The sequence below is a fragment of the Erpetoichthys calabaricus genome, chromosome 4, assembly GCF_900747795.2.
Source record: "Erpetoichthys calabaricus chromosome 4, fErpCal1.3, whole genome shotgun sequence".
Lineage (NCBI taxonomy): Eukaryota > Metazoa > Chordata > Cladistia > Polypteriformes > Polypteridae > Erpetoichthys > Erpetoichthys calabaricus.
In genome coordinates, this window is record NC_041397.2 from 106,250,411 (window position 1) to 106,271,297 (window position 20,887).

At 37.1% G+C, this 20,887-nt stretch overlaps 1 protein-coding gene across 1 annotated transcript in view; it reads left to right on the forward strand.

Annotated features, from left to right (window-relative positions):
• Positions 1-20,887, forward strand: part of LOC114650173 (N-alpha-acetyltransferase 16, NatA auxiliary subunit-like) — a 130,646-nt gene that overhangs the window by 50,789 nt on the left and 58,970 nt on the right. Inside the window, exon 10 of the mRNA XM_051925770.1 lies at positions 3,178-3,250. Within this exon, the coding sequence (XP_051781730.1) occupies positions 3,178-3,250 (73 nt within the window). The remainder of the gene's footprint in view (positions 1-3,177; positions 3,251-20,887) is intronic.

Below are 20,887 nucleotides of genomic sequence, written 5' to 3' on the forward strand. Positions count from 1 at the left end.
AGAAACAGCCGAATGAATTCTTAGGTGTTCAGAGACATACTGTCTGCTTAAATCCAGCTAAATTCTGTCAAATTGATTGGGCGGCGTTTTATGATACAGATGGACAATAACCCAAAACCTACAGCCAAAGCAACCCAGGAGTTTATTAAAGCAAAGAAGTGGAAAATTCTTGAATGGCCAAGTCAGTCACCTGGGGCCTCATGTATAAACGGTGCGTATGCACAGAAATGTTGTGTAAGAATTTTTCCACGTTCAAATCGCAATGTATAAAACCTACACTTGGCGTAAAGCCACGCACTTTTCCACGGTACCTCATACCCTGTCGTACGCAAGTTCTCCGCTCGGTTTTGCAGACTGGCGGCACCCAGCGTCAAAGCAGTGCTACTGTTCCTGTGTGGTTACCCTTTCTTAGATCGACATCCACGACGGCGGCTTTATCAAATACACTGAAATTAACCACATATTGTTCATAAATTTAATGCATCTGATTGTAATTAACCTGTAACAATATAATGGTCCACAGAATGGTCAAAACTATTCTAAATACCATAACTGCTTTAGCGTTGTTACTCTCACTGCACCATCTTCTTCTGTCAGCTGCTCCCGTTAGGTGTTGCCACAGCGGATCATCTTTTTCCATATTACTTGCACTGCACCACTCGTAGTATTTATATCACTGTATCTGAGTGTGAATCACAGATCTACAGCAGCTGATCAGAAAGAGAATTATCAGTATACAGCATCAAGCACTCGCTGCCTCAGCCATTCGCTATTTGAACTGCTCTCATCCGACCAACGCTTCACAAACTGTTTCATCCCAAGAACTATTACTGCACTCAATCAGTCCATCAAGTGCTCCTTGTGGAACTGTTTGTACTTGCAAGTTACCTTGAGATAATTGTAGTTATGATACAGTTATAATATTGCACAACCTGAGCCTCTTTATGCAGCGCGTATTTACATATGATGACGATATCATTTTTCAGATGAAATGCAGCAAAATATTTTGATTATATTATACAGATAAAACTTTAACTTTAACTACATGGTGCTGCAGCGCTAGCGAGCTTGAGCTTCGTTCACGGTTTGTTCCTGCCTCACGCTGTATTCATGCTGTGGCTGGCATGACACTGGAAGGACAGAATAAACATTACGAAGATATTTGGATGTTCCTTAAACGTTTTGAAGAATCAGCGTTCTAAGCTTACAGATGGCTAAACGTCTATTACAGAGCTGATTGTGTGGCGATTGGGTATTTGGAGAAAGAAAAGTAAGGACAGGAATTGGGGGTTAGTACATTTGAAAAAGACAGTACTTCTGTAATAAAGCATTTCATCGAAGGTCACACATGGTGCAGCAAGCATCTTCCTGTAAGACATGAACAATCACTGCGCCACCGTGTTCCTATGTTTAATAACATGCTTTAACTCATATCATCATGAAAATGATATCACATTATACTTCTCAGTATTTTAATTAATCAGAGAGCTGTAATATTACGAACGTAAAGGATCCTGTGTCCTGTCAGAGGAAGAGCACATAGTGATTCAGGCACATAGAGCACATATAAGATCAAATACAAAAAGCATTTAACGTGCTACTTTAGTTACGAAGGGATTTGAGAAACTAGTAAATTAAACGATTTTAAGATGAAGTTTATGATGTTCTACTTTAATGACAAAATAAACTACGTGATTAAAGTGGAAATTTCGAGATTAAAGTTGACATTTCGTGCTTTTTTTCACACTGTGTGCCTTTTTTTTCACTGTACCCTAATAAGCTTTCATATGACACTCAGACAGTGGGCTATGAGTCGCCTTTTCACACTGACTTTGATATGTGACAACTTTTTTATTTCGGGCACTGTGCAACTTTGTGAACTTGAGCTTTCGAGTTTCTCCGACACGCTATGTCACTCGATCAACTTCCTTTTGTTGCTTATATAACTGTTTAAACCAACAAATAGTACGTTTTTCTTTGCCTCCATTTGGTATTCGCTGAAATTCTTCTATTTTTCCTCGTACTTTTGCCATTGCCTTTTCACAGAACGCTGGGCTTAAGGGCTATTTATATTGATTTGCATATTCAAAGAGGCGCAATTCTAGGAGGAGTTGGGGTGGGACAGCAAGTGCATGCACGTGCGTTTATTTCCATGCTGAGCGGGATTTATGTAGTGGAAGAACGCGGAAGTTGACGAATGCACAGATTCCTGCATCTGGATTTTTCTGTGCGGAAGCACATTTAGGCTTTTGTGCTTACGTCATGTTATAGTGCGAATTCTACGCATGGCGTTATGCGTGAGGCCCCTGATCTTAACCCAGTTGAGTATGCATTTCACTTGTTGAAGACTAAACTTCAGACACAAAGGCCCACAAACAAACAGCTACTGAAAGCCGCTGCAGTAAAGGCCTGGCAGAGCATTAAAAAGGAGGAAACCCAGCATCTGGTGATGGCCATGAGTTTAAGACTTCAGGCTGTCATTGCCAGCAAAGGGTTTTCAACCAAGTATTAGAAATGAACATTTTATTTCCAGTTATTTAATTTGTCCAATTACTTTTGAGCCCCTGAAATGAAGGGATTGTGTTAAAAAAATGCTTTAGTTGCCTCACATTTTTATGCAATCGTTTTGTTCACCCCACTGACATTAAAGCTGAAAGTCTGCACTTCAGCTGCATCTGAGTTGTTTCATTTAAAATTCATTGTGGTAATGTACAGAACCAAAATTAGAAAAAAGTTGTCTCTGTCCAAATATTTATGGACAGAGACATATAGTATGTAACTATATAGTTATTTAAGCTAGTCTGCTTATCTATTCTATTTAGTATTGTAAATGTCAATTGTATGCTGTATATGTATTGTAAAACTCTAGTTTAATTATGATATTAAAGCTTATTAGCACATAAAGCTCGGTAATCTATATTTTAATAGCATGATACCTTTAATTTTGATGACTTTCTGTTGAGTATAATATATACAGTAAGCAGCTATATATTTCTTATAATTTGCATTATATATGTGAGCCAAACAAATAGAAGAGACATAGTTTTTTTACAGTAATTAACTTACATGTAAGTCAAAATTTATAGCATGTTTGGAAACATGATTATATGGATCATTTAATTACACAATTACCAAAGAAATGCTGATTTTGATGGTTACATCTTTTTAATATTTCAGGTTTCTGTAATACAGGAGCTGGTTACTGGTTATGAAACTTCATTAAAAGCATCTGATTCATTTAGTCTTAATGGTGAGTGTTTGCCTTTTTGTAGTGTATTTATTTGTAATATTATTTAGGGAAGGAAAATGTTATTATTTTGGTAAAGCTATAGTTGTGCCATTACAATACACACTACTAGTTTTGATAGCTTTCCCAAAATATCTGAAAGTGCTGTTTTCAATTATATTGTATAATTGACTACATGTGTAGCTTCTTTTGCAGGTTGTCAGTATATTAAATTACTTGGAATGCTGTCATTCAGGAAAACATTTATATCCAATGTTACATATACCCTGCTGTTTTTTTTTTTCTAAGACTCTGTGAAGCGCTTTGAGCATGGGAAAGGTGCTATATAAATAAAATGTATTATTATTATACAGTGCATCCGGAAAGTATTCACAGCGCATCACTTTTTCCACATTTTATTATGTTACAGCCTTATTCCAAAATGGATTAAATTCATTTTTTTCTTCAGAATTCTACACACAACACCCCAAAATGACAACGTGAAAAAAGTTTACTAGAGATTTTTGCAAATTTATTAAAAATAAAAAAATTGAGAAAGCACATGTACATAAGTATTCACAGCCTTTGCCATGAAGTTCAAAATTGAGCTCAGGTGCATCCTGTTTCCCCTGATCATCCTTGAGATGTTTCTGCAGCTTAATTGGAGTCCACCTGTGGTAAATTCAGTTGATTGGACATGATTTGGAAAGGCACACACCTGTCTATATAAGGCCCCATAGTTGACAGTTCATGTCAGAGCACAAACCAAGCATGAAGTCAAAGGAATTGTCTGTAGACCTCCGAGACAGGATTGTCTTGAGGCACAAATCTGGGGAAGGTTACAGAAAAATTTCTGCTGCTTTGAAGGTCCCAATGAGCACAGTGGTCTCCATCATCCGTAAGTGGAAGAAGTTCGAAACCACCAGGGGCCTCATGTATAAACGGTGCGTACGCACAGAAATGTTGCGTACGAACGTTTCCATGGTCAAATCGCGATGTATAAAACCTAAACTTGGCGTAAAGCCACGCACATTTCCACGGTATACCATACCCTGGCGTACGCAATTTCTCCGCTCGGTTTTGCAGACTGGCGGCCCCCAGCATCAAAGCAGTGCTACTGCTCCTGTGTGGTCACCCTTTCTTTCTTAGATCCACATTCCTGACGCGGCTTTATAAATACACTGAAACTAACTGCATATTGTTTATTAGTGTAATGCATCTGATTGTAATTAACCTGCAGCAATATAATGGTCCAGGGAATAGCCATAGTATTCCAAATACCATAACTGCTTTAGCGTTGTTACTTTCACTGCATCTTCTTCTTTCAGCTGTTCCCGTTAAGGGTTGCCACAGCAGATCATCTTTTTCCATATTACTCTCACTGCACCACTCGGGAGTATTTATATCACTGTATTTGAGTGGGGAATCACAGCAGCAGCTGATTGGAAAGAGAATTATCGGTATACAGCATTAAACAGACACTGCCTCAGCCACGGCAAAACGCTTCAGAGACTTTCCTGTACGGACTTCGCGGTTTAGAAAGAGTAGGGCTGGGCGATTTGGGCTAAAATCAAAATCTCGATTAATTGAACATTTTAACTCGATTGCGATTAATGAACGATTATTTTATTTATTTATTTTTTGCCCTCATAGTTCACTGACAAGTTTTGTACAGTAAATATGCTCACATATTACAAGTGAGAGATTTTTGAATGAAAGGTGCATTACTTGATTTTAAAATAATTGAAGGAAACATACTATCTACTGTCTGTGATTATTTATTGAACATCAATGTTGAACAACTGAAATTAAAGCACACATTGCCTAAAACGAACAGTCACTTTGTTCTTATAAAAAAAGTCAAAATAAATAACTTGCACTTTTGGAAACAAAATAAATTATTTTCAATGTTTTTCTTATTAAAAGTAGAAAATAAGCAGTATCTCTTCTAAATAAAATAACTCTTATATATCCTGTAAATAATATTTTAAACAGTGCATTTCTTGCATCTTCTGTAAACAAATATTTTAATGTTGTAATGAAAATAGAACTCTCTAAACACTGTTGCATGAGGTGATCTTAGCGATCTTGTCATGTCACTATATGAACATGAATTTACTCTAAGTTCTTACTAAGAAACACGAGCATGTTAACCTTTTCAGGTTTCAGGCAGGACCTGAGGCATGTAACAATTTTTCCGTCCGAACTGAAAACCTGCTCTGATGGGGAGCTAGTAGCTGGTATGCAGAGATACTTTTTTGCCACCTTACTTAGAGTGGGATATTGTACATGATGCTTCCTCCACCAGTCCAGTGGATTTGCCTCACTATCCAGCATGGGGGACACCAAATAGCTGCTCATCTCTGCTTCTAGCGATTGCTGAAGTGACAGAGTGGGTGTAGCTGAACTTGCTGAAGGTGTTGCCTCACTCCCTTTAAAAAAGCTTCCTAATGACCTCTTTTGCTTTTATGCTATTATATTTAATTAAGCTGACGTGTATTTACCAATTGCAAGGTGTAGGCGGTGTCCAAAACACTGCTGCCGTAACCATCCATTAAGCGCAGCAGCTTTGACAACATTAGCACCATTGTCTGTCGTAATGGGTGAAAGTTTTTCTTCCGCGAGGTCCCATTCAGAAAGCATATCTTTCAGACCTTGCGCAATCATATCTACCGTGTGATCGGCTGGAAAATATGCCGTCTCAAGGCATCTCTGGCGCAGCTTCCAATCGTCGTCAGTGTAGTGCAAAGTAAGGCTCAAGAATGGGTCCATCGTCCTACTTGACCAGAGATCAGATGTGGCTGCAAAGTGTTGAACATTTTTCAGTTCAGCAGCTACATTTTTACAACATGTCTTGTACATGTCTGGCAGCGCAGTTTTTAGAAAAATGTGATCGCGATGGCACAGTGTATCTTCTGTCGAGAGTTTTAACGAGGTGTTTAAACCCACTTCGCTCCACTGTAGCCAAGGGAGTCATATCCTTTGCGATGTAATAACAAATAGCGTCAGTAATTTCTTTCCATCTTCTTGAACTCTTCTCATACTGTGTGGCATTTGTGAACGCTTGTGTTATCGACATCTGCTTTGCGGAGGCACTTGTTGCTGGGCACTTGTCAGTCTCTTTTTGTTTTTTTTGAGCCATGCACTGTTCATATTCAGTAACGTGATTGTGCTTCAAGTGTTGAAACAAATTGGTGGTATTACCTTTAGGCGTCGAAACTGTTTTTCTACAGTGTCTACATCTGACTTCATTTTGTTCGATGTCATCCTTACTGAAGCCAAAATGTGTCCAAATGACGGAGACTGCGTTTTTCTTTGGTACAAGCTGCTCTTGTTGCTCAGTTGTGTCAGTGTTTAAGCTCTCCATGCTCGACATGTCGGCGGAATAACTTAACGTAATGGAGCGGGTTCACGTGACTCCACACGCGGTAGTGATTTTAAAGGGAAAGTAATCGAAATAATCGACCTGGAAAAATTTGATCGATTATAGGTTCTGAATGTCGATTGCGATTACTTTTCAATTAATCGCCCAGCCCTAAGAAAGAGTTTCATCCCAAGAACTATAAACGCACTCAATCAGTCCATCAAGTGCTCCTTGTAGAACTGTTTGTACTTATAAGTACAATCACCTCACTGTAAACTTGCACTACAGTTATAATATTGCACAACCTACGCCACTTTATAAAGCGCGTATTTACATATGATGATGATATCATTTTTAAGATGAAATGCAACAAAATATGTTGATTAAAATATATGGATAAAACTTTAACTTCATTTAAATAATCTGTATTGTTAATAATTAAACATGTGAGGACATGGTGCCGCAGCTCTAGCTAGTTCAGGGATTGCTCCTGCATTGCGTTGTATTCTTGCTGGTGCTGACACGACACTGGAAGGATAGACAGATAGAATAATTAAACATGTACTACGAAGATATTTCAATGTTCCTTAAAAGTTTTGAAGAATCTGCGTTCTAAGCTTACAAATGGCTTCACGTCTATTACAGAGCTGATTGTGTGGTGATTGGGTATTTGGAGAAAGAAAAGTAAGGACAGGAATTGGAGGTTAGTACGTTTGAAAGAAACAGTACTTCTGTAATAAATTATTTCATCGAAGGTCGCGCATGGCGCAGCAAGCCTCTTGCGTGAGACATGAACAAGCACTGTGCCACCGTGTTCCCATGTTTGATAACATGCTTTCATTCCTATCATCATGAAAAAGATATCACGTATACATCTCAGTATTTTAATTATTCAGAGAGCTGTAATATCACGAATGTAATGGATTATGTGTCCTGTCAGAGAAAGAGAAAGCCTGTTTAAGAAGCAGGTAGTGATTCACACACACAGAGCACATAGAAGATCAAATACAGAACAAAGCATTTAACGTGCTACTTTAGTTACAATGGGATTTGAGAAACTAGTAAATTAAACGACTTTAAGATGAAGTTTATGATGTTCTACTTTAATGGCAAAATAAACTACATGATTAAAGTGGAAATTTCGAGATTAAAGTTGACATTTTGTGCTTTTTTTCCCCACTGTGTGCCTATTTTTTTTTGTCTGTAACCTAATAAGCTTTCATATGACACTCAGACGGTGGGCTACGACTCACCTTTTCACGGTGACCTTGATATGTGATTTCTTTTTTATTTTGGGCACTCTGCGACTTTGTGATCTTGAGCTTTCAAGTTTCTCCGACACTCGATCAACTTCCTTTTGTTGATTATACCACTGTTTAAACCAACAAATAGTATGTTTTTCCTTTGTCTCCACTTGGTATTCGCTGAAATTCTTATATTTTCCCCCGTGCTTTTCCCATTGTCTTTTCACAGAAGGCTATTTATATTGATTTGCTTATTTAAAGAGGCGTAATTCTGGGAGGAGTTGGGGCGGGACAGAAGGCGCGTGCACGTGCGTTACTTTTCACGCTGATCGGGATTTATGTAGCGGAAGAACGTGGAAGTTTACGTACGTACAGATTCCTGCGTCTGGATTTTTCTGTGCGTATGCATATTCCCGCTTTTGTGCTTACGCCATGTTATAGTGTGAGTTCTACGCACGGCGTTATACATGAGGTCCCAGGACTCTTCCTAGAGCTGGCCGGCCATCTAAACTGAGCGATTGGGGGAGCAGGGCCTTAGTCAGGGAGGTGACCAAGAACCAGATGGTCACTCTGTCAGAGCTCCAGAGGTCCTCTGTGGACAGAGGAGAACCTTCCAGAAGGACAACCATCTCTGCAGCAATCCACCAATCAGGCCTGTATGGTAGAGTGGCCAGACGGAAGCCACTCCTTAGTAAAAGGCACATGGCAGCCCGTCTGGAGTTTGCCAAAAGGCACCTGAAGGACTCTCAGACCATGAGAAAAAAATTCTCTGGTCTGATGAGACAAAGATTGAACTCTTTCGTGTGAATTCCAGACGTCACGTTTGGAGGAAACCAGGCAACGCAAATCACCAGGCCAATACCATCCCTACAGTGAAGCATGGTGGTGGTAGCATCATGCTGTGGGGATGTTTTTCAGCGGCAGGGACTGGGAGACTAGTCAGGATAAAGGGAAACATGACTGCAGCAATGTACAGAGACATCCTGGATGAAAACCTGCTCCAGAGCGCTCTTGACCTCAGACTGGGGTGACGGTTCATCTTTCAGCAGAACAACGACCCTAAGCACACAGCCAAGATATCAAAGGAGTGGCTTCAGGACAACTCTGTGAATGTCCTTGAGTGGCCCAGCTAGAGCCCAGACTTGAATTCAATTGAACATCTCTGGAGAGATCTTAAAATGGCTGTGTACCGACGCTTCCCATCCAACCTGATTGAGCTTGAGGTGCTGCAAAGAGGAATGGAGGAAACTGGCCAAGGATAGGTGTGCCAAGCTTGTGGCATCATATTCAAAAAGACTTGAGGCTGTAATTGCTGCCAAAGGTGCATCGACAAAGTATTGAGCAAAGGCTGTGAATACTTATGTATTCAGTTTTTTTATTTTTAATAAATTTGCAAAAACCTCAAGTAAACTTTTTTCATGTTGTCATTATGGGGTGTTGTGTGTAGAATTCTGAGGAAAAAAATAAATTTTAATCCATTTTGGACTAAGGCTGTAACATAACAAAATGTGGAAAAAGTGATGCGCTGTGAATACTTTCCGGATGAACTGTAGGTCTGAAAAGAATCCGTTAAATGTGGTTGTTGAATTCCATTGAGTGGCTTTATAGTGCTTAGTATTCTCTTTCTAAGGAATGCACAATTTTGCATCGTAATCTTTGGTTTATTGTCATATTTAGGCTTTTTAGTGTGTTGAATCTAGTGAACAAATCTTTCATTAATACAATAACTTGCAGATATTTTGTGTAGCTGCTGCATTTAAGGAGATATTGTTTGCCTTGCTACCTAAGTATTAAAAAATAACTAATACTTTAAAAGGGGGCATTAGAGACACTGTCTAACAGTAGAATAAACTGTGTCTGCTTTAAATATATGTGTCTAATAAAATATGTATCTGTATTGTAGAGGATTAATTAGATATACTTTTCAAATTTACAAAACCCATAAGGATGACTTGCTTACAGTTTACAACCATGTAATGCATAAAGCAGGATAAAAAATACCTGCATAGTGTAGATTTTACAGTTTAATGTTACTTACAAACTTGAATATAGTAGTAGACATCTCTATATGAGAAAAAATAAAAGGTTGTAGTATATTTCACTTTTTCCCACCCACCACTGAAGCATTTAATGAATGTATTATACTCTAATACATAATCATATAAATGTAGTAATTAAAGATCTGTATCAATTAATGGGTAGTTTGATTGTTCTCTTACCAGCATTACTTTATAGTTCAGTGGATCTGGCTTTGAGTCCAGGTCTTTATACTCTCTTCTGGTATTTATGTGGGTTTTCTTTAGTTCTTCCAGTTTTTTGCTATATTCCAAAGATGGCCATACTATGCAATCACCAAATCTTCAGGGATCTGTAACCCAATATATATGGAGTGCCTGACATGATGTACTGTTACTCCACTGATACTAAGTGGGATGCAAGTTTTCTGGAAACTGGAACCATGTCCTGTGGTCTGATGAGACCAAGATAAACTTATTTGGTTCAGATGGTGTCAAGCGTGTGTGGTGGCAACCAGGTGAGGAGTAAAAAGACAAGTGTGTCTTGCCTACAGTCAAGCATGGTGGTGGGGAGTGTCGTGGTTTGGGGCTGCATGAGTGCTGCTGGCACTGGGGAGCTAGAGTTCATTGAGGGAACCAACTTCATTCTAGTGGTGTAACATGGCTTTTGTTAACTTAATATCCAGAGAAAGCTATTGTTTTTTTCCTGGAAATATGTGTTATCCTGAAGGATAAGAGGCTGGAGGTATGAGGTAATTCATGTCTGTAGCTGCAGAAATGCACTTGAATAGAGAGCTTGCAAAGGGGCTGACTGGCACAATGAGGAAGAAGCATTATATAGCACCCAGTAGTGAAATGAGTTACTGTAGATTCCACAGGTGTTTCAGGACGCCATGTCAAGGAGAGAATGGGCTTCATAAGACATAATGGCATCTATTTTTTGCCACCATAATCTTTTGTTGCCTCTGTCTCCAGTCAAAGTTTGGTAATACTGTATAATGTAGCTGGCCCTTCTGACCTATTTAAGCTACAGTTCCTTCTCCTGCATTCCACAATGCTGAACATCACACTGTTCAGTACAGTTTGATAGAATATCTCTGGCAGCTTGTTACAAATTAAAGAACCAGTTACATCCATACAATCCAGTCTAATGGTCAGATGGGGAGCATAAATAGTGGACGGGTGACAACGGCCCTATTGAAGTTACCATCCACCAGCTTAGTAAGTCTGTTTGTAGTTGATGATGTTTTTAAACTTACTCCATATCTACCATATCATTGTTTTTGCGTGAGTTTGCAGTGCCACGTATCTTATCGCAAGTTCTCCCATCTTGGAATTTTTTTTTTCTTTTTTTGTTTTGTTTGTACCTGCTTATTTCCTCCTTATCTTTGAACCTGAAGGCCATCCTGTTTTTGTTCAGAAGGTCATTCAGGTCCTTTGTTATCCATGACTTTGTATCTGAAAAGCAACATAATCTTTTTATGAGAACTATGCTATTTACACTTAAGTTTGTTTACTCTCTAATACAGTGACTAAGTCACTCAATGTCATCACCTTGTCTGTCTTAGGACATATTTTGGACTTTCTCGTACAGGTGATCCTGCAGAATTTGTTGAACCTTGTTTTCTCTTGCTCTCAGTCCTTTTGATTATTTGATATCTGTTTAATAATAGATTTATAGTTATGCTAGCTACATCTGCTTATGGGCAGATCTACCCAAGGTAGACAAAGCCACAGGGTTCTGTACTCCTTTTACATTAGCATAAAATAAGCACAGGATATTATTATCTGCTGTTTTGTAGTGATTAAATTGTGATAATGTGTTCAGTTTGGGGGAATATCCTCTATGGCAGATGTGTAAGTAAATAATTAGATGGTACTGCGTACACATGAAAATTAACTTGAACTTGAGGTGAACATGAATAAAATTCCTGGAAATCATAATTAAAGCATGTGGATGTTTATGACAGGGGTACTATCAAGAGAGGATACTGTTTCCATGTTGATTGCAGCTTCAGGTGAGGATGGAACATAAACCTCCAAATTGCTGGTATGAAGACTGTTCCAGCACGTAATATGGCTGCAGTCCAGTTATACATAGTTCTACATTCAGATTACATAACCAGGCTTTAATAGTGAATTACAGATTGCATCAAGTTTCACTCACAAAAAAAGTAACTTTCCTTGCTGTTATTTTCTCCAGTCCTCCTGTTTTCATGTACAATAAGAAAGCAATCCATAATGCAATGACTTCTGCTTTGTTGTCTTCAGCAAGGTTACATAGTCATGCACACAGTGTCTAGCAAACTGTGCCTATGTGAGAGGTGTATGCTTCTCTGTCGAGTTAGCACCTACATGAGTTTTTAAGCTATTGTTAAATCGACCAAAGATAACACCATTATATATAAACTGTATACTAGTTAGCTGCTTCACTAAAGTAATTACGAAACACAAAACTTTATTTAAAGATCGACAGTATTTTATTGTTTCCTTGGGGAAATTCAAAAGTAAAGTGGAAAGTGATTGCATTTGTAAGGATGACATTAATGTTGGAAAACAAAATGAAGGATTGGAAACCCATTTGTTAAGTTTTTTGGCAGAATTTTAAAATATGCATTAAACTGTTTGGCATGTGAGAGCTACACTACAAAGTAGTCAAGTCTCTTGGGTGCTGTAAGTGGAGAGGTGACTGGTAGTGGCAAATACAAGACTTGTATATTGGTGCAAAAATCCAAGAGTAAAAGCTTTTTGCTTTTTTGTACTGAGTTTTTTTCCAGTGGCTTTCCTGGATACATTACCACAAGAAGGATGAAAAACTTGAAATTTCATTGATTTTTTGCAGGGCAGTGTAGACTTTTTTTGTAGAATACTGTTGATGATGATTATGTGCTGTGCCTTTTTGTGTGGATCACTAATGTTGTTGTTGTTGTAGTAGTTGTAGCAGACATTGTAATATTTTACTACCAAATTAAATTCACAATTCTGTGATCTGGATATATTAGCAAATGCACTATACATACTGTACATATGGTTCATATGAAGGTACTCGGATTATGAAAGTGTAATGTCCCAATTTCAAAAGAAAACCACTTAATTTGTGAGTACATCTTAAGCAAATCTTTATTATAATATACCACACATAAAAAATTCTTGATTGTGTTATAGTATGCCATCATTAACAGATACCAGTTGTAAATTCTTTGCATTGGGCAGGCCTGTTGAACAGTATTGTATCATCTACTTCTTCACTACATATTGTTTAAGTTGTGGAATCACTCAGAGGCCTGTATTGAATGGAGCTTAGCCACTCTTTATTAAAATCTAGATGCTCCATTTATGAATATTGTTGTCATCAAAGCAATATAATTTATCTTAAGAATCTCTTTTGGCTAAGTACCTAGTGGATGGCAGAAATTCAGAATGATAATTAGAAAATGTTTCTGAATAAATCAGATACTTGATAGACTTACCTTTGCCTTCCTGCCATTACCTTTGTTTTTTTTGAGCATTTGCGAGTAGAATTTTCTATGTCATTGTAAAACAAATAGGAACATGGCAAATGAGAGAGAAATTTTTTTTTCTGTTTGACCAAGGTAGTCTTTTTTTTTCATGTACAAAAGATAAAGTATTTAAAAAATAATAATTAAAACAAACCTTTAAGCTAGTGTATCATATACATTTATCAGTAATGATCATATCATGATTTGAGGGAGGGTGGTAAGTATCTCTGAATGTGCCCTGCCAGCCTAATGTTTCTGTGATAAGCTTTGGACCCTTTGGACTTATACTGGAAAATTGGTGTAGGTTACTATATACTGATACAGGAAGTTTATTTCTTTAAAGCATTGCATTTTGTATTTATAAGGTTTTTATTGTGAAAGTGTTGAACACAGCAATATGTTGTTTTAATAATTCATAAATAACACTCATAATAAACTACTCTACTCTTCCAGCTGAAGCAAATGTAATTCAAATGATGGGGTGAATTATAATAGAATTGGTAAGCTCACGTTTGTTGCCATGTCTGCACAGGACAATGAGATTGCTTTCTTATGTGTCTACCTCACTACTACAATACAAACAACCAACAATAAATTCATAAATACGTTAAATGCTAGAGCTGAGGTATGTACCAGAACTTGATACTAACACTGAGAAGCTCACACCAAACTAGTTTTGCTTATTCTGGTATGTTGTATATTCTATGTAAAAACTCTTTTCCTTTTTTGCTTTCTGTGGCTGTCACCTTAAAATCACTACAGCACGCAGTCCCATTCATAATATTTAGTCCTGTGCTTCTGCCTTGACCAGCCCTGGCTTTCAATCAAAACAGAAATTGCATGTCGGGCATAAGACAACAAGCAGGAATGAATTGGATATAAATGAAGACAAGCTGTTATTTATAATGGAGATGTAGCATCCATCATTTGGTCATATTTTGACTCCAGCAAACATACACAAGTCAAATGTAAACTGTAACAAAAAAAAACTTTGCTGCAACTAAACTTCACACAAGCAACCTTTTTCTCACTTGAAAACATAACCATAACCATGATGACAAAGTGTATAGCCAAAATAAAAAAAAGCAAGAAACTGACATGCGTACTCATGATTAAAGTGATTTCCCAAAGCAGTAGTCTTTAGCACAAGCATTTGCTATAACACAACTCCATTTGCAAAAAATTCAAGCAAATGGAATGACATAAAGAATGCTGTTGCATACTTAGCTTTGAAAGTTTGCAGGGGGTGTAAGGCATCATTTTCTGTTTTTTAATAGGAAATTTAGTCAACTTTAGATGACTTTTACTGTGAAGCTGTTTTAAAACTTGATCTTTTTTCACAAACTGTTTATTAGTTCTAGTATAATATTACTGAATAATTTTAAAATGTGAGACCAATTGGGAGTGTTTAAAGGGACAAACAATTCAGTTTAAAAAGTAAAGTCTTGAACTTAATTAACTAGGAAATGTAGAAATGTAAACAATTCAGTCTTCAAATCTTTGTAGAATAACTATTCTTACTTGAGAATTTGCAAATATTTATTTGCATTATATTTTTAACCCTAACTCTGGAATATTAAACAAAATAAAAACTTGATCAACAGCTTTAGTCCATGAAAGCGTGAATAATCTAGCTGCATAAAATTAATTTTATTGTATGAAAAAAATCATATGGCATCAAATCCATCCATTTTTTGAACCCACCTTTTCCATTACAGGGTCAAGGGGAGATGGAGCCTATTGTGGCAGCAGCGGGTGCATTGTCCATATGGACAGTATAGAAAGCTGCCAGAAGAGCTGTCAGTGCACACAGTGATTTAGCTTGAAGGAGGCATATAAGTAAAACCACAAGCACTTTTCTATACTGATTGATGCTTGAGAGTCTGTCTTGAAGAAATATAGCTGATAACTTGTGCCACTGACAATGTCAAATACAGCAGTTCCAGGTGGGTTTAATATTAAATTTAGTGCTTTTGTACAAACCTGTTTATTAATCTTATAGCTATAATTAGAAAACCTAAATACAGTTCACACTACTTGCTGTGACTTTTTTAATAAATTGGAGCAGTACTGAAAACGTAAGCAGTAATTAGCCAGACAAATAAAAGTATAATCAACACTATTCAATGCTGAGAATTGTACTGTATGTTGAAGATATTAGTAATCATTATACATTTGACTTTTTGTGGGTTTCCTCTGGGTGCTCCTGTTTCCCACAGTCCAAATATATGCGGCTTATTTAAATTGGTGATCCTAAATTGGCTCTAGTGTGTGGTTGGGAGTGTGTGTGTGTGTGTGTGTGTGTGTGTGTGTGTGTGTGTGTGCGCTTGTTCGTGTTCTCCCTGCAATTGACTGTCACCCTCTCCAGAGTTTACTCCTGTATTGAGCTCTATCCTAGCTGGGATAGGTTGCAGCAGACCCCTGGAACTCTGTTCAGGACTAAGCACGTTAGACATTGATGTTGTGAGAACCATTTGTTTTAGATAATTTTACCCTGGTCAAGCTGACATTATTCACACAAATACTAGCCAGCCTACTGGTCATATATTGTGGGAAAGGTAGAGGATGGCTCATTTATCAGAGGTCTTAAAATTTTATGAAAGTATTTTTTAAAAAGAAAATTCAGTGTACTTTGTCAACAGTTTACTTTTCATTTTACACTGTGATTTTCCTGATCTGCTGTGCAGAAAGTATTGAAGAATTTATTTTTATTTTATTTGTATTTTTTTTTTATAAATTTTATTGATTTCATTGTAATCATTCCATACAAATAGATGATTTTTACAAAAAAAGTAGGACTGAAAACAAATCAACCCCCGCCCATAAGAAAGAGAGCATGCCCAATGGACTAAAACTTAAAATTAGTAAAAATAAATAAATTGAAGAGTTTAATAGGCGGATAGAGATAAATGGAGAAGACAAGGAAATGGGGAGATAATCTACTTCCTCAGTGCTTTAAGAACTTATTCTAAAATATTATTGATTAGATCCTGCCAGGTTTTGAAAAAGTTCTGCACAGATCCTCTAAGTGAGAATTTGATTTTTTCCAATTTCAAATAATATAAAACATCAGTTACCCACTGACTTAAAAGAGGAGAGTTAGGATTCTTCCAGTTTAGCAAAATAAGTCTGCGTGCCAATAGTGTAGTAAAGGCAATCACAGTTTGTTTGTCCTTCTCCACTTTAAGCCCATCTGGAAGAACACCAAACACAGCTGTTAGTGGATTAGGAGGGATTGTGACACCAAGGCTGTCTGAAAGGCACTTAAACATTTTTGTCCAGAATGATGTTAATTTGGTGCAGGCCCAAAACATGTGACCCAGTGAGGCTGGAGCTTGATTGCAGCGTTCACAGATTGGATCTTGTCCTGGAAACATTTTGGACAATTTCAAGCGAGACAGATGTGCTCAATATATCATTTTAAGATGAATAATTGTATGCTTTGCGCATATTGCAAGATGAGGAAAATCGGGCAGGTTCTGTTTAACAAAGTTCCTAATTTGAAGATAGTGAAAGAAATGTGTGGCTGGAAAGTTAAATTTGGAGTGTAATTGTTCATAGGATGCAAAGATGTTGTCTATATAAAGATCTCTAAGCAATTTAATCCCAAATCTTTTCCAGATATTAAAAACTGCATATGTTTGCAAGGGTTGAAAGAGGTGATTCTCTTGCAGAGGTGCCACAGATAAAAGAATGCTTTCTACATTGGTTCCATGTTCTGAGTGAGTGAAGCACAATTGGGTTATTAGTATATTGCTGATAACTTATATTTATTAGGGCACAAAGCAGGGAATATAAAGAAGTACTGCAGGATTTTACTTCCATTGTGGACCAAACCTGTGTATGTTCATCTATTTGTATCCAGGTTTTTATAGCTTGTATGTTTGCTGCCCAGTAATAAAACTGAAAGTTGGGTAGAGCCATGCCACCTTCTGCCTTAGGTCTTTGTATGGTCGCTCTTTGGATACGTGGGTGTTTTGAGTTCCATATAAATGAGGTTATTGTTGAATCTAATTGCTTAAAAAATGATTTATTAATGTATATTGGAATGTTTTGAAATAAAAAAGTAGCTTAGGAAGACTATTCATCTTAACAACGTTAATTCTTCCAGCTAGAGTGAGATGAAGGGTTGACCATCTGTGTGACTCTTGCTTAATTTTTTCCAGACAGATAGTGAAATTTTGTTGATAAAGATCTTTATGTTTACTTGTGATGTTTACCCCTAGGTATGTAAACTGAACTGCGATGATAAAAGGGAAGGTGTCCAATCTAATATTGTGTGCTTGAGAATTCACTGGAAGAGCACACTTTAATTCAAATTAATTCTGAGACCAGAGATCTTTTGAAATTCTGTAAGTGCTGTTAAGACTGCAAGCACACAATTTTGTGAATCTGATATATACAGTACCATATCATCTGCATATAGAGAAATTTTCTGTTCCAGTCCTTCTCTGAAAATCCCCTTTATCTGATAAGAATTTCGACAGTGGACTGCCAGTGTTTCAATGGCGACTGCAAATAGCAGTGGTGACAAGGGGCAACCTTGTCTGGTACCACGTTCTACTGTAGTTTAAAGTAGTCTGAACAAATGTTAATACAAACTGAAGCTTCTGGATTGGTATATAGTAGTAGTTTGATCCATGCACAAATGTTCGGGCCAAACCCAAATTTTTGTAATGTAGTGAAAAGGTATTTCCATTCAGTCATGTCAAATGCTTTTTCTGCATCCAATGATAATAATATTTCTGGGGTGTTTGACTTTGTTGGTGAGTATATTACATTAAACAGGCATCGAAGATTGGAAGGTAAGTGTTGACCCTTGATAAATCCAGTTTGATCTTGTGATATTACCGAAGGCAGCACTTTCTCCATCCTTCTGGCTATGATTTTTGAGAGTATCTTATCATTATTCAGAAGTGAAATTGGTCTATATGATTCACATTGTGGTAAGTCCTTATTTTGTTTAGGAAAGATGCTGATTAATGCTTTGCGAAAAGTTTGAGGTAGAATTTGATTATCTCTAGCTTCTGTAAATGTTGCTAATAGGAGGGGAGCTAGCTGAGTGGAGAATTTCTTATAAAATTTTGCAGGGTAGCGATCAGGACCTGCTGCTTTCCCGCCTTGAAGTGACTATAGACTACTATAGCATCTAGTAATTCTGATGGCGCCAGAGGTTTATCCAGTTCCTCCAGTACCACTAAAAGTACCTATTTGTGGCATCTGTAATGTATCCAGAAATGCATTAGATTGTGTATTGTCTTCTTTAAACTCAGTAGAATATAAGGATTTATAGTAGTCTCTAAATGTTTGCATTATATTTTTATGGTCAATGATTTCATCTCCGTTCGTGTTGGTGATTACTGGGATTGCATTGCGAACTTCTTGCTTGTGGATTTGTTGAGCTAAAAGCTTATTAGCTTTCTCTCCGTGTTCATAGTAATGATGCCTGGATTTATAAATTAGTTGTTCAGTTTCTTTAGTAGTCAAGAGGTTGAGTTCTGAATGCAGAGCCTGCCTTTTCCTATGTAGAGCCTCGCTTGGAAGCCTGGCATATTCTTCATCTACTCTAGTAATTTCGTTTTTTAGCTCTGATACTTTCTTGGTTTCTAATTTATTCCTGTGGGAAAGATATGAAATAATCTGTCCTCTTAAGAAGGCCTTTAAAGTTTCCCAGAGTATTCCTGCAGAAACCTCTGAAGATGTATTTGTTTCTAGGAAGAAACTGATTTATTTGGATATAAATTTAGTAAAGTTCTTGTCTGCTAATAGAAGTGGGTTAAGGCGCCATCTGCGAGGTGAGTGTGTGGGGCATAGCAATAATGCAGAGCCTGTCTTTTCCTATGTAGAGCTTCACTTGGACACCTGGCATGTTCTTGATCTATTCTAGTAATTTTGCTGGTTAGCTCTGATACCTTCTTGGTTTCTAATTTATTTCTGTGAGAAAGATATGAAATAATTTTTTCTCTTAAGAAGGCCTTTAGGGATTCCCACAGTATTCCTGCAGAGACCACTGAGGATGTGTTTGTCTCTAGGAAGAAACTGATTTGTTTTGATATAAATTCTGTACAGTTCTCATCTGCTAATAGAAGTGGGTTAAGATGCCATCTGCGAGGTGAGTATGTAGGGCCTAATGATTTCAGCTCCAAGATCAGAGGGGAAGAATATTTTGTTTTGAACCTCCATAAGGCTTTACTAATGTTCAAGAGAGAGCTAAATTATATTGTGGCACATGATGTTGACCTAGCAGTGTACATTTATCCAATTCAGCAAAACAAAATCAAATTGAGGTCAGCTTCACTACTCTAATATGCAGTATTTGGTAATTAAACTATGTAGACTGGGTGATGTTTTTTAGGTTGGCTTTTAGTGTTTGGCTTAGTCAGTAGCATTTTAGATAGAATATTGTTGTATTTTTGGATCCTGCATGTAATTGGTGGTTGATTCCCCAGATAAGACTGGCCTTGTAACATTTTATGTATAATGTGTGCATCTCTAGACCGAGACAAGTACCTTTTATTGTCTGTTAAGTTTGAGATTAGTAACCTAATTAAATTTTTAAGCTATATATAATAGCTAGATAAAAACTATTTAGTAACAAGTGTTTTCAGCCTTTTATAAATCACTGGATTAAAATTCAGTTGTAGTTCATTGTATCATTGTAAATTTTGCCTTAATGCCAAAAGACAGCCTCAAAATGTGATGCTTCAGCTGTGCATTGTCATTAATCTGGGGTTATTGACATTGTCGAAGAAAACTTAGCTCTCACAAAGAGTTGCAGTTTTAATATTTTTGTAGCAATTAATTTTAGTTTTGATTTTGCTATGCTTTCCCTGTGTTATTTTACTTTGTATTACATTCAGTCTACCTACTCCTGTGCATATTAGAGCATTACATACTAAAATTCTTAATGAGTTTAGAGATGGTGAAAAGTATACATGACTTTGAACATTTGGCTAGGACTCTGACATCTAAAGGAAGTGCTGAAAATTGGAGTGGCTTTGTTTGTGTAAATCATTTTACCAATGTTTAATTCCACTGCAAGCCTCCATTATAACCAGTGAGGAGCCAAAGTTGGGTGAAGCACCAGTTCGAACACATAAGTTAACAAGTTGTGTGTCAGAGTAGAATCATAGACATTAAAAATTAGCTCCTTGCTATCATCATGATCAGTTAAGACCCAGAATGGGTATTCAAGACTTGAAGAGTGCATCTGTTTTACAGCCCAAGTAATCGTCAGGTCTAACACGAAACGTGTCTGTACCATTGCCAAAGTGACACTCTTGACTAATGCTAAAGAGGTTAATATGTGCTCCCATTAATTTATGTATGATATATATAAGATAACTGCAAAGTATCTTCTATAGTTAGCAAGATAAAGTTCAATCAGTTTTTTTATATAATATCACTGCACAACAATTGTTTTGAAAAGTCTTGCTTCCTGAAAAGTTTTTGCTGATTGTGACAGGTACCTACTGGGTATGCACAAGTATAGTTTTGGTTTTACTTCATTACGTAGGAACTCTGAGAAATAGACATTT